An 18,632-nucleotide genomic window follows, 5' to 3' on the forward strand; every position below is an offset into this window, starting at 1 on the left:
ACTCTATATTGAAAGATAAAATACAAATTAAACGATTTTATAGAAGTTTAACTAATTAATATTTTTAATAAAAATGTTTATTTAAAAATATGTAGTTTTTATTTTGAGTTAAGCTAAAATTGTTTTTTCCATACTATTATGAATAATATTATTATAGCATCAAAATATTTAAATGTTTATTTATATAAATGTTCAGTGGATAAAGGTCAATATTCATGAATCGTTATTTTAGTTAATTGGTATATTGATAAATTATATAATATAAATACTACCTATATATTTAGTGACACTGAATTTTTTAATAATAACGGTTATAATTTAAACAATTGAGAAATATCATTAACAATTGTGTTAAAATGTATTTATATTAATCCCATTATCAAATTTATATTTCATATTTTAGCATAGTTCTATAGTCAGTTAAAACCATATCGTTTTTATACATGCCGGCTGCCGTTCAACAAAAAATGTGAGACTTTGGTTGATCCGATTTTAATTCTGTAGAAATATTAAGACTTTTTGAAATATTTTATGAAATGTAATCGAGGAGTTTTTCAAAATATGTATTTCAAACTTTGGTATGACAAATCAAAATGTCCATATTTTAAACATTTTTACTTGTGCAATACTGCATAGCCAGAGTGAAAATTAATATTTCAATAAACACCTTGTAGCATTAGAAGAGATGTTAAACAATTGTAATGTTTTTGTAGAATTAAAATCGTACAATGTAAAGTATCACAATTTGTGGCACAGTGGAATAATTTTTCTTTTCGAAAGTTATTTGGTATGCGACCACATTTTCATTATTTGGACAAGTCCTTTTTCGGCACTAAGTATGATGAATCCTAATAATCTAAGCTTTCAAAGATCATTCCGAACCTTTAACTAATTGTATAATCATTTAAACGTATAGGACTCTATCATTTTAGTATTTCACCTCGAGTACTAAGAAAAAACATTTTAAACTCAATAAAAAAGCTGATGAAGAGGCACGATTTCTACCCAATTTACATTACATGAGATATCTTGCTTAGCTATAACTAAAATAAAGAACGGCAAATCTGATAGTGTTAAATGGATTTTTCAAGAGTTTTTCCAATTTTCGGGCCACGCACTAGATCAGCCACATACGGCCCTCGGAAAATTTTATCCGGCCCGCAGACAATGAAAAAAAAGTAAAAACGATAATAAAACACATGGGTAAACTCAGTGGCCTTGCCAGTTTGTTTGATTTGCCACCAGATAGTAGCTGTTTTTAAAGTTTTAACATTAAACATCATTATGAGACTTCACATAAATCATTTGCTGAAAAATTACCAGTAAGTAGTGAATTATGTAAATCAAAAAATTGCAGGTTACATACTTAAATGAAGTTGCACAGACCATACAGTTGCTTTTACTTTATTTGCTGAAGACGGATTTTAGAGAAATATGAAATCAACAGCTATACTTGTAATACCTCAATCGTATTTTTTGTTATATTATATATTTTAAGCAATGTAGTTAATTCATTATTATTTACTTTTGTTTCACTTTAATATTTTGTTGTTTTCCATCGATTCTTCAGCAATATTATATATCTATACATATTAAATATACATATCGACATTATCGATATTAATCAATATTACCTTTATTTTTTTATTAAACCTAAAGCGTATCTGTACACTATGTTGTCTTAAACTTATAATTGGACTTGACGGTTTTAAATAATATACTAAATAAAATAAAAAAAATTAAATTAAATTAAATAAATACTGGTTGACTTATCGGCCGTATACCATGTTGTTTTGCGTACTGGTCTAATTTTGATATTTGATACCTACATTTCCTTAAAGAAATTTCTTGATCAGATAGCACTTTGTTTAATAACAACAATTTATCTTTGCGCATTGTAAATTGAAGACAAGGGTACAATTGATTATGCCATGTTTTGTTCCTAGTTTGTAAAAGTCGGTACCTATCTATAATCTATGAAGACAGTATATTTCAATATCTCCGAGATATTTTGAGTATCCACGTGTCAATGTATGGAATGTACTAACGTGTTATAATGATCTTCAGGTATCAAGCGCAAATAGGTACTAGACGTATCATGCAGTAGCATTATATATATATATTAATATTATACTTGACCACAAAATCTCAAATACAGAATGTTCCATCCAACTACTTCCAATCCATATTATATTACTACATATCAACAATTTAAGATACACAGTATAATATATTATCGTATGCGCTGAGCTTCAAGTGCGATCAACATTCATGAAATTCTATTTTATATGTCAACAACGTCACCGATGTATGACCGTGTAAGGATGGTTTTTAATAACATTCACAACGAATTTTGGTAAGTACCTACCTATCTTTATGTTGTATCATTCACCGGCGAATAACAAAATTCTACGAATACGGATATATACCTTAACATAATATAATGTAATAAATTATTATCATGATCTAAATTTCTAACATAACTCTGGAATACCTGGAGCAATCAATCATATTTACTCGCCCATTGACCTTGCTACCATATTATTCAGGTTGGTTACCCCAATAATTGTTATGTATTTTTGTAAAATTTGAAATTGTGCCAGTCGTTTGTGTTTTGACTGTTAAGAAATTAAATTGATTTAAATTATATGAAGTCAGTCACGCTTACATATGAGGGGGAGGGGTTAGTAACATTTTAGATTAAGATAACATTAACTAATGTAAACATAAATTAATTACGTACTTAAGCAAATTTTGTTTTTATTTATTGAACAGTAACATGAAATACTGGGCATTTAATATTATGTATCATTATTCAGGTTAGAATTGAAAAACTGAACGACGTTCAACAAGGTAATGTAATGCTTAAACATTTTAGTAGAGAAATTTAATCATTACATAATTGGACAGCATAATGAAGTCCTCAGGAAGTATTCCCATAATAATAAATACCTACTCTGTTATATTTTGGTAAGGTACATTTTTATGACCGAGTATAATCGCAAATAAAATTACAAATACTATTTTGTTTGTGGATATAAGGCTATTTGTTTTTGAAAAATGTGTTTTTATAATTTAAACATTAAAATATACTACATAATATTTTCAGTAGGTAATTTAAATATCGTGTATTGCATTTTATCATGAGCGTAAACCATGGCTATTATTTGAGTTAGTTATACTCGTTGATGTATAAAAAGTTACATAATATATACAATGTACCTGCAAGTACATACATGATCAATTAAAATTACCTATCATTTGTTACCTATTTGATAAAATAAATTGTAGTATTTAATATTTATAGAGGACTTTGTAATATAAGTAACCTAAACTAATCATTAATTTTTGGTTTCAATAATAAAATAGGTTCTTTTGTTGCATTTGAAGGTAAAACATTATAACTAGTTTTACAAAAACCGTGGTCTTTGTTATTAAATTTGCTAATCTATATTAATAATCAGTCGATATTTCAAGCCCGTATAAAATTGTTTTTTTCTGAAGTTTAATTATTTTGCCCAAATTATCTAGAAACTATGATTGTTGTAGATTATATACTTTTAGATTCTCAGAGATGAATGTTTATAACATTTTTAAATGTTCTATTTTAATAATTATAAGGATTTCAAAAAAGTAGTTCATACTGTAACCAAAAAATCCAAAAAATTATAGAAGAACAATTTCGTTTATAGATATCTAAGTTCAATTTGGACGGAATTGGATATTTGAACAAAGAATAACGGTTTTTGTTATTTTTTTGTAATTTAAAATTATTAGTCGTTGGTATTTTAAACTTTTAAAATAAATTATAATTATATTTTATACGTACAATAATATTTTTAATGCAATCAGTGGCGTATATACGAATTATATTCACTATGGGCCGATTTATCAGTCATCACTAGACAAACATAGCACGACTAACATGGGCATAATTATACATTTTTTGGGGTGGTTATAATTATGACATTTAAATATATACAGTACAAATATAAATTGCGCAATTTAATTTTATAATTCCTATGTAAAATTAATTTTTTGGTTCTTTTTTTAAAAATAATGACAGCGTCATTTATATATTTTGATGTTATTTTACTATGAATTTAACATCAAAGTCAATAAGTCATCAAAGCAAGTACTGACAATATAACATTTCCTTGCTGATTCCTCAAAAACGATTTTAATTAACTGGCTAACTTAATCATGGTGTAAAATTGTAAACAGTGCAAATATACATGCAATGGTTTGATTGAACCTGCAATTTCACTATGGGCCCTGGCCTAGGGGGCCACCCCCCTAAATACGCCACTGAATGCAAAGCTTTAGTTAAAAATGAATTTAACATACTGTAATTTTAATTCATAATATATACCTATTTATACATTTAGGCTGACTATCTTCAATTAGAATTGTTTTTATATAATTTATATAAAAAAAAAACACTTGATTTATAGTTATACTACCAGAAAATAATATTGTATGCCTTGCTAATATATATATAAAAAAAAAATACTTTTTTAAATAGTTTAGAATGTTCTTAAAACACTTTTTCTCGTAAATATGCCATTGTGTAACAACAACAAAGATATAGTTATATAAGATACATTAGATAAAATCTAAAGCTTTAAAATAAATACCTAATATAATAAGTTATATTTTAATTGTGTTCCGTAGCTTTGTATGATGTTTTAATAATAAAACTTACATCAAAAAAGTTTATGGAAGGTTGATTTATTGTATTTTTAACTTTAATTTTGAAGTGCCTAATACATTTACAGTTTAAACTTAGTCGTATAAATAATACAAAAACAATTTCGTACTGTCTGTGTATTTTTTTACAATTACCCCAATTATAATATGAATTCTCAATATTTTTTTCGTTGAACTGCGATATTATATTAAATATTCTGATTAATATTCTCTTGCCATATTATTTAAACCCAAACGAAAAATGGATCAACAAATTATTATATAAAAAAAAAAAGATCAATTCAGTCAACGCAAGTTAACGGAACTAGACATCAGCCTTTGACGTAAATGATTTAATATTAATTTTAATTAAGTTTGCGTATTCTAGTATTTATCTATCTAAATATGTAATGCTATAAATTGAACTAAACATCTTTTTCTTAATCCATCTTCTATTAAATGTCTTTATATTTTCTAATAGTTAATACAATATTTTGTTTTGTTATTATAAATATTGTGTTTTTGTAATGTATCTACCTCATTTAATCACCACACAAGTATTTATTATTTTCATATTGTATGGATAGCCTACGATGATATAGAAACATCGGTAGAATCAAATGATTTAAATGCGCAATTTTAACGATTTGGGACTTACCTTTGTACGGCGCATACGATGTCAGTGGGTTTGAGCACGAGCACAAACGTTATGAGATAGCACAGCAGTATGCCGGACAAAAGAACGTACGAAACTTCTCTGCCGGCGGCCTTCACGATCGGTGTATGATTATGTTTGATAAACACGGAAACCACTAGCAAAGTGATGGCAATACCTGCCACTGACAGTGCCATCGCCCCAATGGCCCAACTGCTTCCTGCCCGTAAAAATGCTTCCGGTATTGCCAAACACCGTTGACGACTACTATCGGGTAACGTGCCTCCGGGACAAACTTCGCATCTGGTCTCGTCGGTGGGTGAACGGATCTGGAAAGTACGTTATTATCATACTACGGTTTCAATGCGCGTAGATAGGTATAACGATCTGATAAAACTCAAAGTCAACTAAATCGTTCGTGCGTTACCTATTTAATTGAAACAATCTTACCAGACTTAGTAGGTACGTTATAACTAAATGATATGCCTATGTCAGTGTTTAATTGTATTGTAATTTTTAAGTTATAAAGAAGGTATCAACCATTATATTCGTGTCATTGATAAACAAAATATGCCTATACCTAGACGAGTCGTATTGCTTACAATTACAAATGTGCACGATTGACGAATTGAATAATTATATTTTTCCGTGACATCCATGGACCATATTAGTTAATACAAATATATTAAGTACCTACCATAATACCTAAATATGAACAAATAATAATTTTGCAGCTACTATTAAAAGAAAATATAATATGATTATGATTTTGAAGTATGAATATCAAAATATTTAATATATTAGATACGTATTTAAGTTTTAGTATACATTATATTATATTAAGATATGAAAATAAGATTGTGTTATTATCATATTCTTCTATTATCTTTCATCTAAATACATATTGTTTTGTTATCTCGCGACTCGTCTCATCATATCTATAAATGAATATTATTTACATAATGTTTAAAATGTTTCTAAATCGTTGCCTCTTACCAACCTATATACTTACTCACTTTAGACTTAAGAGTTTGGAACAAATGGTAATTTAAATTAAATTTGAGTGTACTGTGTACTAAATTATTAAAATAATAAATATTTTTCAGCTACAATATTCCTGTATTTAATTGATTTAGTGTAATATTTCATACTAAACGTTTGTAAATTGATGTCTACTATGGCAGAGTCATACGCATGTAAATAATTAAATTCTGTCATGTAGAAGTTTAGTTTCAAAATCAACAACACACTGTGGATTCTCTTTACTGAACTGAAAATTATTAAATTCATTACAGGCTGTTTGCAAAATTATTAAACGTTCGAGACGTAATAATTACAGTTGGTATATTTTAAAGTTTTTCAACATTTCAATTAATGAGGTAAACATGTCGCAAAAGACTTAAATTGTTTAAGATCCATGTATTAACACGTCGTTTGAAATAGTTCAATACGATTTTCGTCATAATTTATTTTGCATTTGGGTTTTAATTTTTATGGATTTATGTCAAAATTGAAAATAGTAATTATTTGACAACAACACAGTACTACTATATTATATTAACAATTGAATCTGATATGTTAGTTTATAATTTTGAACGATAAAATAAACAGTGATGAAATATAATAGAAAATAACAAAATCAATCATAATACATTGCAGCATCGCTGTATAATATTTGCAATCATTATTGACGGTTATTACGAATCGATAACAATACATTTATGATAGTAAATTGGATTATATTTTCAGCATCGTAGTGAAGTAGATACCTACACGAAAGGAAAGTGACGCTTTTGTAAACTCAAAAGTATTAGGTATAAAAATATACAAATTATACTTAGAGGTTGAATATTATGAAAAAAAATAACTGTTAATTTAAACAAAATGTATTGCAACTGAATGAATATTAAGACGGCTGAATTGGGTTTCAGATGTCAAAAGAATAATTTTCTAAATAAAAATAAAAAATTTAATGTTTAACTTGATATTATGATGTTGAATTAATGTAAACCCTAATGAGAGCTTATAAATAATAACCACGTAGCCGATACTTACACATTAAAACAAAATGAAAAGATAAATAATTATAAATATTTTGTTCTCGTATTAATTTTGTCAAATACAATATTTAACGGTCCCTGGTAAATACATATAATATTTACGTCAACAAGTGCCAATATTATTAGACATAATCGTCCAATATCTCTCTAGTAAAATTATGTGAGACTGAATTACTGTTCGACATTTCGTTTCAGAACAATACAATTTATTTTACGAACAATAGGTAAAAAAAACCACATATGCTTTGTGAAAAACCTATGTAGAATATTAAAACAAAAAAAAATCTAAAAAAAAAAAAAAACTAAATTAAAATGTTTAATTATTCACGTAGGTAGAGTTAAAAAAATACGATATCCTCACATGACGTTTAAAAAAAATAAAACAAAACAAAACAAAAACGTACCAAATACTGGGATTTACACTGAAACGATATGTTATAAGAATAAAAAATGAATAAGCAGCATTATGCCTAATATTTCTTATTTATTTGTATGGCTAATGCGACGTCTATGGTTTTCAAATACATCGACTAATGAGTTATGGAAATGGTATCGCGTTATTGTTTATTTTTCTTTATTAAAAACATTGTCTTGCCTGGTATTGTGTGCAGTTGAAACAGTGCCAGCAGCATTTTTCGCCCTCCAGATATTGCTTAGCTTGGCCTTTTTGGCACGGCAAACTGCAAACGGATTCCGGTGGATTTGATGAGTCTGTTTTGAACCGCGTCTCTTTGGAGACCAATGCATACACAAATATATTGAAACGTTATTATTAGCTTGTATAAACTACTTTACAATATAGCATACATGGTGATCATTTGTCAGTCAGATTTTCAATTAAATAGAAGGAAATAGATAACACTAGGCTTTTCCAAAAAATAAATAAAATATCTACTTTTTACTTTTTTTTTTGGTTTTCTTTTATCTCAATTGACAATCTTATATATATTTTTTTTATTTTATAAAAATTGCTTTCTGATAAATTTGATCTGACATTGATCCAACATTCTATATAATTTATAAGCCCTAAGGCTTACTAAAGATGGGCGAAATGGCAAGAGATAATATTCATTTTTTATTTTTTTTAATAATAATAAATTACCTATTCCATAATCATTATGTATCTATATTATACATCAAAATTTCAAAAAAATATTCCGTGTTAAGATAAGAAATTATATAAATACGAATTACTCATAAAAAAACCCTAATAAATCTCTGTGATATTTACAAGTTAATTTTTGTCATACAATTATCAAAACATATTAAAATTAAAAATCGTATTCACGACTATACAAATATTATATTAATATTATAACATTATAACATTACTATAATTCATAAATAATTAAATAAAGGTAGGTGACCGCTAAATGTTAATTAGTTGTAATTTTTTATCAAAATATTGATTTTGAGGATTCATTGTAAATATTTTGCCCCGAGTAGATATTCGCACATCATTAAAACGTGAAATAATAATTTTCTCAATTGAATGAAAAATTTCGGTAAAAAAAAGATTTATAGGTACCTATATAATTGACTTTCAGTAAATCTTTGTTTCTACACGAGTAAACACAGATACCAAGATAAGAATATTATAATATATTATGTTTTTTTTTTATTTCGCCAAAACGAAATACTTTACAATTTATTGTTATATTCGGTTAATGACATTCAGACATATATGTTTAATATTATTATTTTGAAACAATTATATCCAAGTTCTATTTTAATTATTCTGAGTATTTTTGTTGTAGTTTATACTTTTAAAGTTGGCAAGAAACAAGAAACTAATAATTATTTATACCTATTTGGATTAATGTATATAATGTATATAATTTAAATAATATGTAACACTTTTAATCGATTTCTATTGACGGTATAAAATAATTACAATATTACATGATACAGTATTTCACTAGCAGTTATATTACTTTATATTATTTTTTTCGAATTATATAATATCTGTAATGTGCAGTACAATATCATATAGGTAACTGTGTAAGTACTCGATAAAATATGTCAGTACGGCTGACGGGGAGGTGTATTAATTTTAAAAAATAAACCCCCTCCAGTAGAGTTTATTAAATGCGTGAACAATTTAGAGAGAACGTTTTAGAATGTGCACGCAAGACCAAAGTTAAGACGTAGGTACTATGCTTAATACATCTATTTATATACGATGTACATAATGTCATATCGAATGCAAATATGCAATACCCCTCGACCTACATCATGAAAATGATAATAATTTATACCCCCTTTCCGTGTTTTTTTGTTAATGTCCTGATAAAAATAAAAAGTCAAGTCATTATTGCAAAGTGAGTACAAATCCATCGCAACTGTTTTATCTATATAATAAAATTCATGGTATGGATAAACTTACAGCGATATAAATATTATTATTATCAAATATCACAGTAAAAGCGATATAGGTTAGGTACACAATTATTATGATATATTGATGAAGTATAATATAATATAATATAATGATTTAAATGTATTATTAGTTCTTATTCTTTATTTGTATCATTGTTTAATGTTATGTACAACTAGGTAACTAAGACATAGTATAAATATTTATCATATACGTTTTTAAATGATTTTTTATGTGGAATTTTGAGGTTTAGTGTCTATTTGAATTTTTTTTTTTTAAATGCTCATTTTAATTAATTAGAGAATCAGTTGGATTGTAGATAATAATAAATATTTAATTATTTTTAGAGGAGTTTAATGAACTTTTTTTTTGAACTTAAAAAAGTTTCTCAATTTTATCTAAAGCAAATAACAATAATTCAAATAATGATGTTAATTTATCGTTAATTTTAAATAATATCAAATAGTGTTTACCATCGTTAGTTGTTATTCGGTTGAATAACTGAGGAGTCAATATAAAAATAAAATTATAATTTCTGCATCACTAGTCATTATTAATTACGTTTTAATTACCTATACAATTACGAATCTACAACGAATATGGTTTTCTTAAATATTTTGCTGCTGAAGTTTATTAAGATTACTATTAAAATCTATAGGTACTACCTAGCTTACTGCCTTTCACCTGTATAATATAATTTTATAGTTTTTATTTTTAAATTAAATTAATGCTTACTCTATTTTTAAAACCTAAACAAATTTACATTAAATTATTTAACAAGCACCTTCTTTTAAACACCACTCTACAACATACTTAAATCATAAAATAATAATTGATGAAAGTGACATCAGCTAATTAGATCTTGGTTTTATTTATGTTTTGCTCGTCTGCCTAAAGGGGTTTTAAGTGATTTAGTTGATGCATCTATACAAACCATAATATAATATAGTTAGGTATGTATAATTTTTATCAAACAATTTACCTATTTTATTATAGAATAAACATAGGTACACAGTGAATTATATATTTTGTAGGTTTCAATTCGTAGTGTTCTGTTTCATCTGAGTGGAGTTTTTTTTTCGAAATAAATAAAACTATTTTATCGCTAGGTATTATTATAATACAGATGATTAGTTGAGATATATAGGACATAGGTATATAACTAAAGATAAAAAAAAACACATACAAATGAATGTTATTTGTCGTAGAACAGTTTATAGCAGGAACAACATTAGTGATACCCAGACTAGTCTCAATATGTTTATGTGTGTGTGTGTGTGTGTGTGTGTGTGTGTGTGTGTGTGTGTATTTATATTTGCTGTCGAATCCCTGGGTATGACAGTGAATTCTGGGTTAAAGAATCATCTTCAAGCTTAATGCTCACGCGTTTCGAGCACAATATGATGTATTAGAGTGTCAATACGGTGGTGTTACTGATTACGTATTTGATATTGACTTCATATCCATATCCGAATGGTAAATGATTTTTATATTAGCCGTAAAAATATCGTACCTACCGAACTTTGCAGTCCAACCTTGTTCTAGATTACACTTAAATGTTTCAATGTCTATTCTTGACTCTCCTATATAGTTTTTCCACTGCGTTACAGTTATTTTATTAATGAAAGCTTTTTTGGTGGTTTCAACATTTTATTATACAGTTTGAGGATAACCATAGATGAAAAGACTTCGAATAGTCTATTGTATTGTTTTTTAAACAAATATAATATTTATTTATATTATCAAATGTTTCAGAGGAACATTTTGAAAACTATTGAGTTTCTGCATTAAATTAAACGGTTTTATCAATTTCCAACTCTTATTTAATATTATTATTGCCAAAATTATTTATTTTATTGCATCGCTAAATAAAGAATAACAAAATTTTTACGAAAAATATGAACATAAACATGTAAGGTACATTATTAAAATAGCATATAATGCAGAGACTTATATATTGGAATGTGAAGTAATTTACGAGCCATGAGTTATTTACCTATCATTATTTATTCACGCAGAAAAATAACACGGGAAACTGATGAAAAAGTATTTACAAGTACACTCAATGGAATACTAAAGAATTATTACTCAGGAAAACGTCCATTGTGCACAAATCAACTCGTAATACAGTTTAATCATGCAGTATTATAAATTGAATATTAGTTATAGGTATATTTTTACCAACATCATATTTTTTATATTGAATTTTATTTCCAAAAGGTAGGTAGGTTAGTTATTTATATACTATATTTTAATACTAGCAATGGTCTCTTAATTATTTTACAACGATAACATATTATAATACCTATATAGTATATAAAAGTTATAGTTTATAAGTGTAGTGATTAAAATATTATATTTGAAAACAGAATATTAACTTCCAAAAAATAAAAATAAATATTAACAAAAAATGTGTTTTTTGTCACTATAATATTATAGTAGCGTCCTCAGTAAATAATAATATAAATACAGAAACTGAACATATTTTCTAAATATTAAAATTTGGTACTCATTTTAGACCTTTTATTTTGTTTCAGGTGTAATACGATGACCTTCCAATTATAAAGTCTTTACCATTAAAAGTAATCAATTATTCGGTAAACATATTCATTATTAATATAATAATATCATAGACAGAGTTTTTAAGATAAACATGATGGTGTACCATGTGTTATTAATTATAACTAAAATATGTATAATATATATATATACACTAATAACTGTATAATACAGATATTAATTAAACTAATAAAGTTTGAAAATACCTATGTAGGAGGTTCGTAAGGTGTTGATTATGTGTTTGTGTGAAATGTAACATCTATAACTGATATGACGTAGGTAAACGTAAGACTACAAGAACACTGACGAAATTTTGATATTAGATAATCTTTTAAAGTAGTTAATACAATTTTATACAACTTATAAATACTTACTTAGTACCTAACCTAATTATCTGAAATATTAGCTAAATATCCCGGCATCGCGTGTGTGCAGTTTTTTCGTGACAAATCTCATAAAGTATATACGCTTTAGGTATAGCTATATCTTGGTTTGAGTTTATCGCAGTTTTAGTGTACCTACCTCAGCACACAGACAAATCGGTGTCAGTGCATCTATATAAGTTTGTGAAATAATTCGACCTATATGGGAAACCGCAATTCAAGGATTGGATTTATAACTTATTACAGGGGCGGAGTGGGACATAAATTCGGGTCTGGAAAACATATTTTGCCGGCCCATTAGCACATCGGCTGATTGTTTCAGGGGTTAAACAACAGACATAAACTTTAAAAAAAAAAATGTATTCTTTGATCTATCAAATAACTTCTAAGATTAACAAATACATTTTTTGTTTTAATATTTCTATATAAAAAAAAATACACATACAAATGTCATAAAGTGTACTTTTAATACTTAACTTTTAAAATAACTTGGATTTTTCACCAACTTCATTTATAATTATATCATTATCTAAACTATAAAGAATTTGTTTTTCAATCGCCATAAACATGAAGGACTCCAAATGTTCAGTTGTAATTAGAATTCTCAAACTGTTTTTTAAATATTTTAAAGTAGAAAATTACCTTTCACTGGCCACTTGGGTTACCGTCAAAGTTAGTAAATACTGATAAGCAAGATAAGCACTAGAGTAAAGATTACACTTAATTAACGCATTGTAACAACGAAATTCTATAGTTTTTACATGTCTTACATGGTTTTAATATGTCTTTTTCATCGTCTTAATTTTCTGTGTCACTAATTGAGTATAATTATTCAGTACATTCGTCAGTACATTCGTCATCTACAGATTTCATTAAATGTTTCCAAGAGTTGGAAATACTTAAAATGTCTTACGATAGTTTATTTTTATTTAATTTTCATCGTCATCTTCAAAATAAGGTTTTAATTTTTCAGGTAACTTAACGAAAGCATTTTTAGGTAGTCCATTCACAAATAAATCAAAATTTATAGGTGATATTAATGTTAAATCCATAAGTATTTCTTTATTATTTATAAATCGATTTTCCAAATAAATTAAATATTAAATTAATATTAAAATTGATACTATAACATCACGTACACTTCAATTTAAGATTATAATTACATTTATGTGTAATAAGGGTCATTAAATTTTTTTATACATTTTAAATAATTGAGCACTGAGTATACTATTTGTTATTTCATTTTTAAGCAATTTTTTTTTTTTTTAATTTGTCGTCGCAGGGTCCGGTTATATAGTGTCCGTCAGTACCAGCCCATCAGGAAAATTTCAGATTTCCACCTCTGAGCACTTTGTATAATTTGTTAAGCGGTTCAAACTACTTACTTTCTAAACTTTTCTGACATCCCTAAAAACAATCTCTGAGATTTTCGTCAAATTCAATTTAGCACCTAGTTTTTGAGTATATTATAAGCTATAATACACTCACACATTTGGTTTTAAGATATAGTGTCTTTATTCGAAGCCATAAGAGTGACAATTTGATGCATGCTTATAACGGATCTGCCCGAGTAACTAATGGCAACCGTTTATCAACAAAAAGAAATTTAAATTTCCACCACGAATCTCGAGATCCCTATTTGACCACATCTTTAAAATGCGTATATCGGAAAATCCCTTCTTATTGTACATCTAGAACATTAGAGGAACCAATTTTAAAACAAATTTAAAGATCGTACGTTTTGTAGTATTTGTGATATAGCGATGAATGTGTGAGTAAGCCAGTGGTATTTGGCTTATATTATACAAATAGATAATTTAATGTAAAAAAAATTTTTTTATTTTTATTTGTTTTAAACGTTGTTAATAATAATTTTTAATACGAAATTAGCCATGTTTATAAGTATTAAATATCAATTACCTATACAATGAATTTTAAAATGATAAATATATATAATTGTTCATTGCATAGTTTTTACATTAAGGTTTACATAAGCTCAAAGTAAATAGAACCTTTTATATCAAATGTCTAGTTTCTTCAATGATGTATGACACATCAATGTAAATATTCTAAAATTTGAATTACTTAAGTACCTACTATAATTTCTTAGTATCTAAACATAAATTAAGTAGGAGAATATTTGTGTAAATTTAATACAATTCATATTATTTATGTGGAGAAAGAGTTATAAAAAATATAAGCAAATATTTAAAAAATGAGTAGACCGAATATTTCTATTTTGCTTACATTAGGGACCTTTAACCAATAGGATCGATCGTTTTACTATAAAATTTGGTTTATTCTTCATTTATTTTTTATTATTATTAGTACCCCACTCACGAATACTGAACTCACGTTGACACGTTTCCATGAAAAAAAAGTGACCTAAATTTACTTGCCGTTCAAGACCACATTTTTTTTTTAACAAACCATTGTTTATCCAATTATTCCGTTATCCATTATTTAATATAAAGAGGAATGAAATCCCCGAACGAATTATTTAGCTTATCAAAAATGTAGTTCACACAATTTTCAAATTTTATCTTTAAAGTTTATATAAACATATGAACTCTATACAGAGGATTTTATCTTGATATTATTTACAAACATAAGAAAATAGATCAAACAGAGTGCTCAAGTAATATTATTTGACATTAATTATTATGGTTCAATGTTCTGCAATCTGGCGAAAACCAATCGACGGGCACTCTATGGGCAAACAGAAATAAATCAATGCGATTCAAGTGGACAACACACGCCCGTATTAGGAACTATCTTCGTTATCCCGGAACAAAACTTACATTCGTATATTTAAAGAAAATATAGTTTCCTAGTTTTGTTTTGAAAGAATCACGATCTTATTAAAAATAATAAAAGAGAATAACATTTTTCATGTTTGGCCTTTGTGATTCATCATCTAATTACATAATATATATATATATAATATATTTGTTTTCATTATGTATTTTTTTGTGATGGCCACGCGTTTGTGTCACACACACAATGTGATAGATGTCTAATGGAAATTGGAACAGGGGTTAGTACTTGAAAATGTAATGTTATAAGAAGGATGATCAAAGATGGTAAAATTGTCTGATTGTATAATATTTAATTAATGCTGCAGACAACGAACGGTATACTGTCACGTAGTACTCAGTAATTGCGATTATTATAATTTTGTAACCATAGTATTATACCTTATAATATTATGTCCGTTGGGAGTTTTGGTCACATAGGGTTACCAATGATATTACCTATCGATTTTATAAAATATAAAAACAGAAATATTACCGAATTAAGCTCCCGCAAAGGTATCATAATTATCTTTTATACAATACGATTTTATTGATTTTGAAATAAATACATTGTTTTTAATATTTAATTTTGGACCCATATTCATTACAAGTATTATTGTACCATATTATATGATCCAGGAAATTACCATTTTATGTTCGCTATTTGCTCAAGGGTGGTTTTTGTTTTAAAAGGAAACACACAAAACAGTAATAATGAACAATAATAATAACAGTGTATGTATCTAATAGCATATTTTATATAGGTGATTATAATTACACCAAAATAACTACACGTTAAATTATTATTGTATGGAATTAAATAAGTGTGTTTAAAAAAAAAAAAAAATCGTGTTCACAAATAATTACTACTTTATTACGGATTCCACTAAATAGTAAACACAACGTTTATTCAAAGAGTTTTATCTATACTGTTATTGTGTTCGTATTATATTCATGTGATTAACCCTTTTTTTTTAGAAACAAAAAGAACCTAATATATTTTTTTCTGCCATTATTAGTACCTACAGTACAACTATAATGGGCAGAGAGCAAACAAAAAATAATGACCCCGACGAATAGTTCAAATTGTACTAAACAGTGAAATCAATAAAATTCAAAATTACGTGACTAGTAATAATTATAATTTATCCTAGATTATTCTTTATGGGATCTAAAAACTAATTAACTGCATAATAATACAAAAACAAATATAATTTAAACAGGTATGGCAATTAACGGTTTTACAATTATTCTACTGCAGTGACAACAAATTATATATGACGGGTCCTATACTATATTTCAAGAAGAATGGTTAGTCATTTGCATAATATTAGATGTATAACAAACGTAGACAAACCATACCTATATTTATTTGCATTTATAATGTCGGTAGCCGGATATCTATGGTGACTTATATTATAGTCACTTGAATAATTATAATATAATCATATAGGTCAGAAGTAAATCTGATATTTCTGCGCGTGGGCCTCTCTCACTCAAAAAAAAAAAATTAAATTCCATCAAACCATAAGTAGACGTCATTGCTCACTATTTTCTTATAGAAAAAAAACTATTTACCCAAACAAGGAATACTGGAAGTGAACTATCGAGAATTCAATAAAAGTCTATTATAAGTTATAACTATTTAATATATAAACGTTATACCTACATTTGAAATCCAACACGCGTTTGTGAGTGGATTATTATTGCTTAAGTTATAGGAACATATCTGCATGTTAAGATATTCTATAAAAAATATTTTTGTTACATAATAATAAAATATGGTATAAACACACATAATATGTGATTAGAATATTATTTAAACAACCATAAATTATTCATAAAAGTCTTGGAAACATGCTTGGTCGTTTAAAATAAAAATTTGAATTACATTATGAATTTGTAAAGCACCAAATATTGTGATATCGACCAATTTTTAAGTAGGTACTAGTAAATACTTATACTTATAATTTTCAATACATTTAATTTAATAGTATTATGTAAAGAATTAAAATTTAAAAATTTAAAACTTATAAATTAAAATTAAAAAATTAAAACTTATAAATAATTCTTTGTCCATTATTTGCTACTTTAAAGAGCCCAAACCAAAAATTTGTAAAAAAATAAAACCGTCTCGGTTTTTTTATTCTTAAACTTATTATGGCACATAATATTACTATGTGTAACAATTATAATTATTAACTAATATAAAATGATTTGGGTTATTTATCTTATTAAGGATTCTGAGCGGGGCATTGAATGTGGTAAAATAACGATAATGTGTGTTTTTTTTTATTTTGTGTGTCTGTCTTCATCTTTTTAAAGATGCTTCAATATTGATTTTGTTTTTCTGAAGTAATTAAAAAAATAATATTTGTAGATACCTACTTAAATGTTCACCAAATGTGTATATGCCAATTTTCTACGTGAGTTATAATTTTCAAATTATTTTAATTCTCTATGAGATATTTATAGCCTAGATAATTTTTATTTTAGTTTTTTTAAAATCTTCAAAAAGTTCAAAAACTTGAAATTATATCACAAAGTCTCTAAAAAGTTGTAGCTAGTGTAATTAAAAAAAAAAATTGATCGTAAATGTACAATAAATTATCATGAACATAAGAATTAATAGGAATTTTTCAATACCGTGAATGTTTGCAAATTATTTTGTAGTTAGAAATTCATAAAAATGTTTCTTTCATATCTTAGGTTTGCAAAATAAATAAAGATAACTCTTAAGTTTTTCTTTCTATAGTAAAAAAAAAAGTTTACCAGATAGTCATATTAATTTTTGTGAGTGTTTGAAGTTCAAATTTTTTTAACATTGGTTATTTCATACGTAAGCTAACTATTTTTCCTCAATCGATTCTTTGAATCGCATTGCAATTTAAAAACAAATAACCTTAATTAGGTACTTTAAATGTTCATAAAATGTTTGTTTTATAATTATGTATAGGTTAGGTTCATAAAATATTCAATTGATATACCTAGCTAATGATTGAAAATTTAAAACAAGGTTTCTCATGAGTAGTTTGTCAATGTCTTGTCAGCAAAAAATCTAGTAAATATTATATTACCTAATACAGTTTTTTTTTATAGACATTTTAAGTTCAA

General features: G+C 26.3%; 1 protein-coding gene across 1 annotated transcript in view; it reads right to left on the reverse strand.

Moving 5' to 3' along the window:
• The window catches only part of LOC100159730 (metabotropic glutamate receptor 4), an 86,336-nt gene that overhangs the window by 47,565 nt on the left and 20,139 nt on the right, over positions 1 to 18,632 (reverse strand). Inside the window, exons 3-4 of the mRNA XM_029486887.1 lie at positions 8,000 to 8,133; positions 5,348 to 5,673 (exon numbers count right to left, since the gene is read on the reverse strand). Of these exons, the coding sequence (XP_029342747.1) occupies positions 5,348 to 5,673; positions 8,000 to 8,133 (460 nt within the window). The remainder of the gene's footprint in view (positions 1 to 5,347; positions 5,674 to 7,999; positions 8,134 to 18,632) is intronic.

Source organism: Acyrthosiphon pisum, chromosome A1, assembly GCF_005508785.2.
Source record: "Acyrthosiphon pisum isolate AL4f chromosome A1, pea_aphid_22Mar2018_4r6ur, whole genome shotgun sequence".
NCBI lineage: Eukaryota > Metazoa > Arthropoda > Insecta > Hemiptera > Aphididae > Acyrthosiphon > Acyrthosiphon pisum.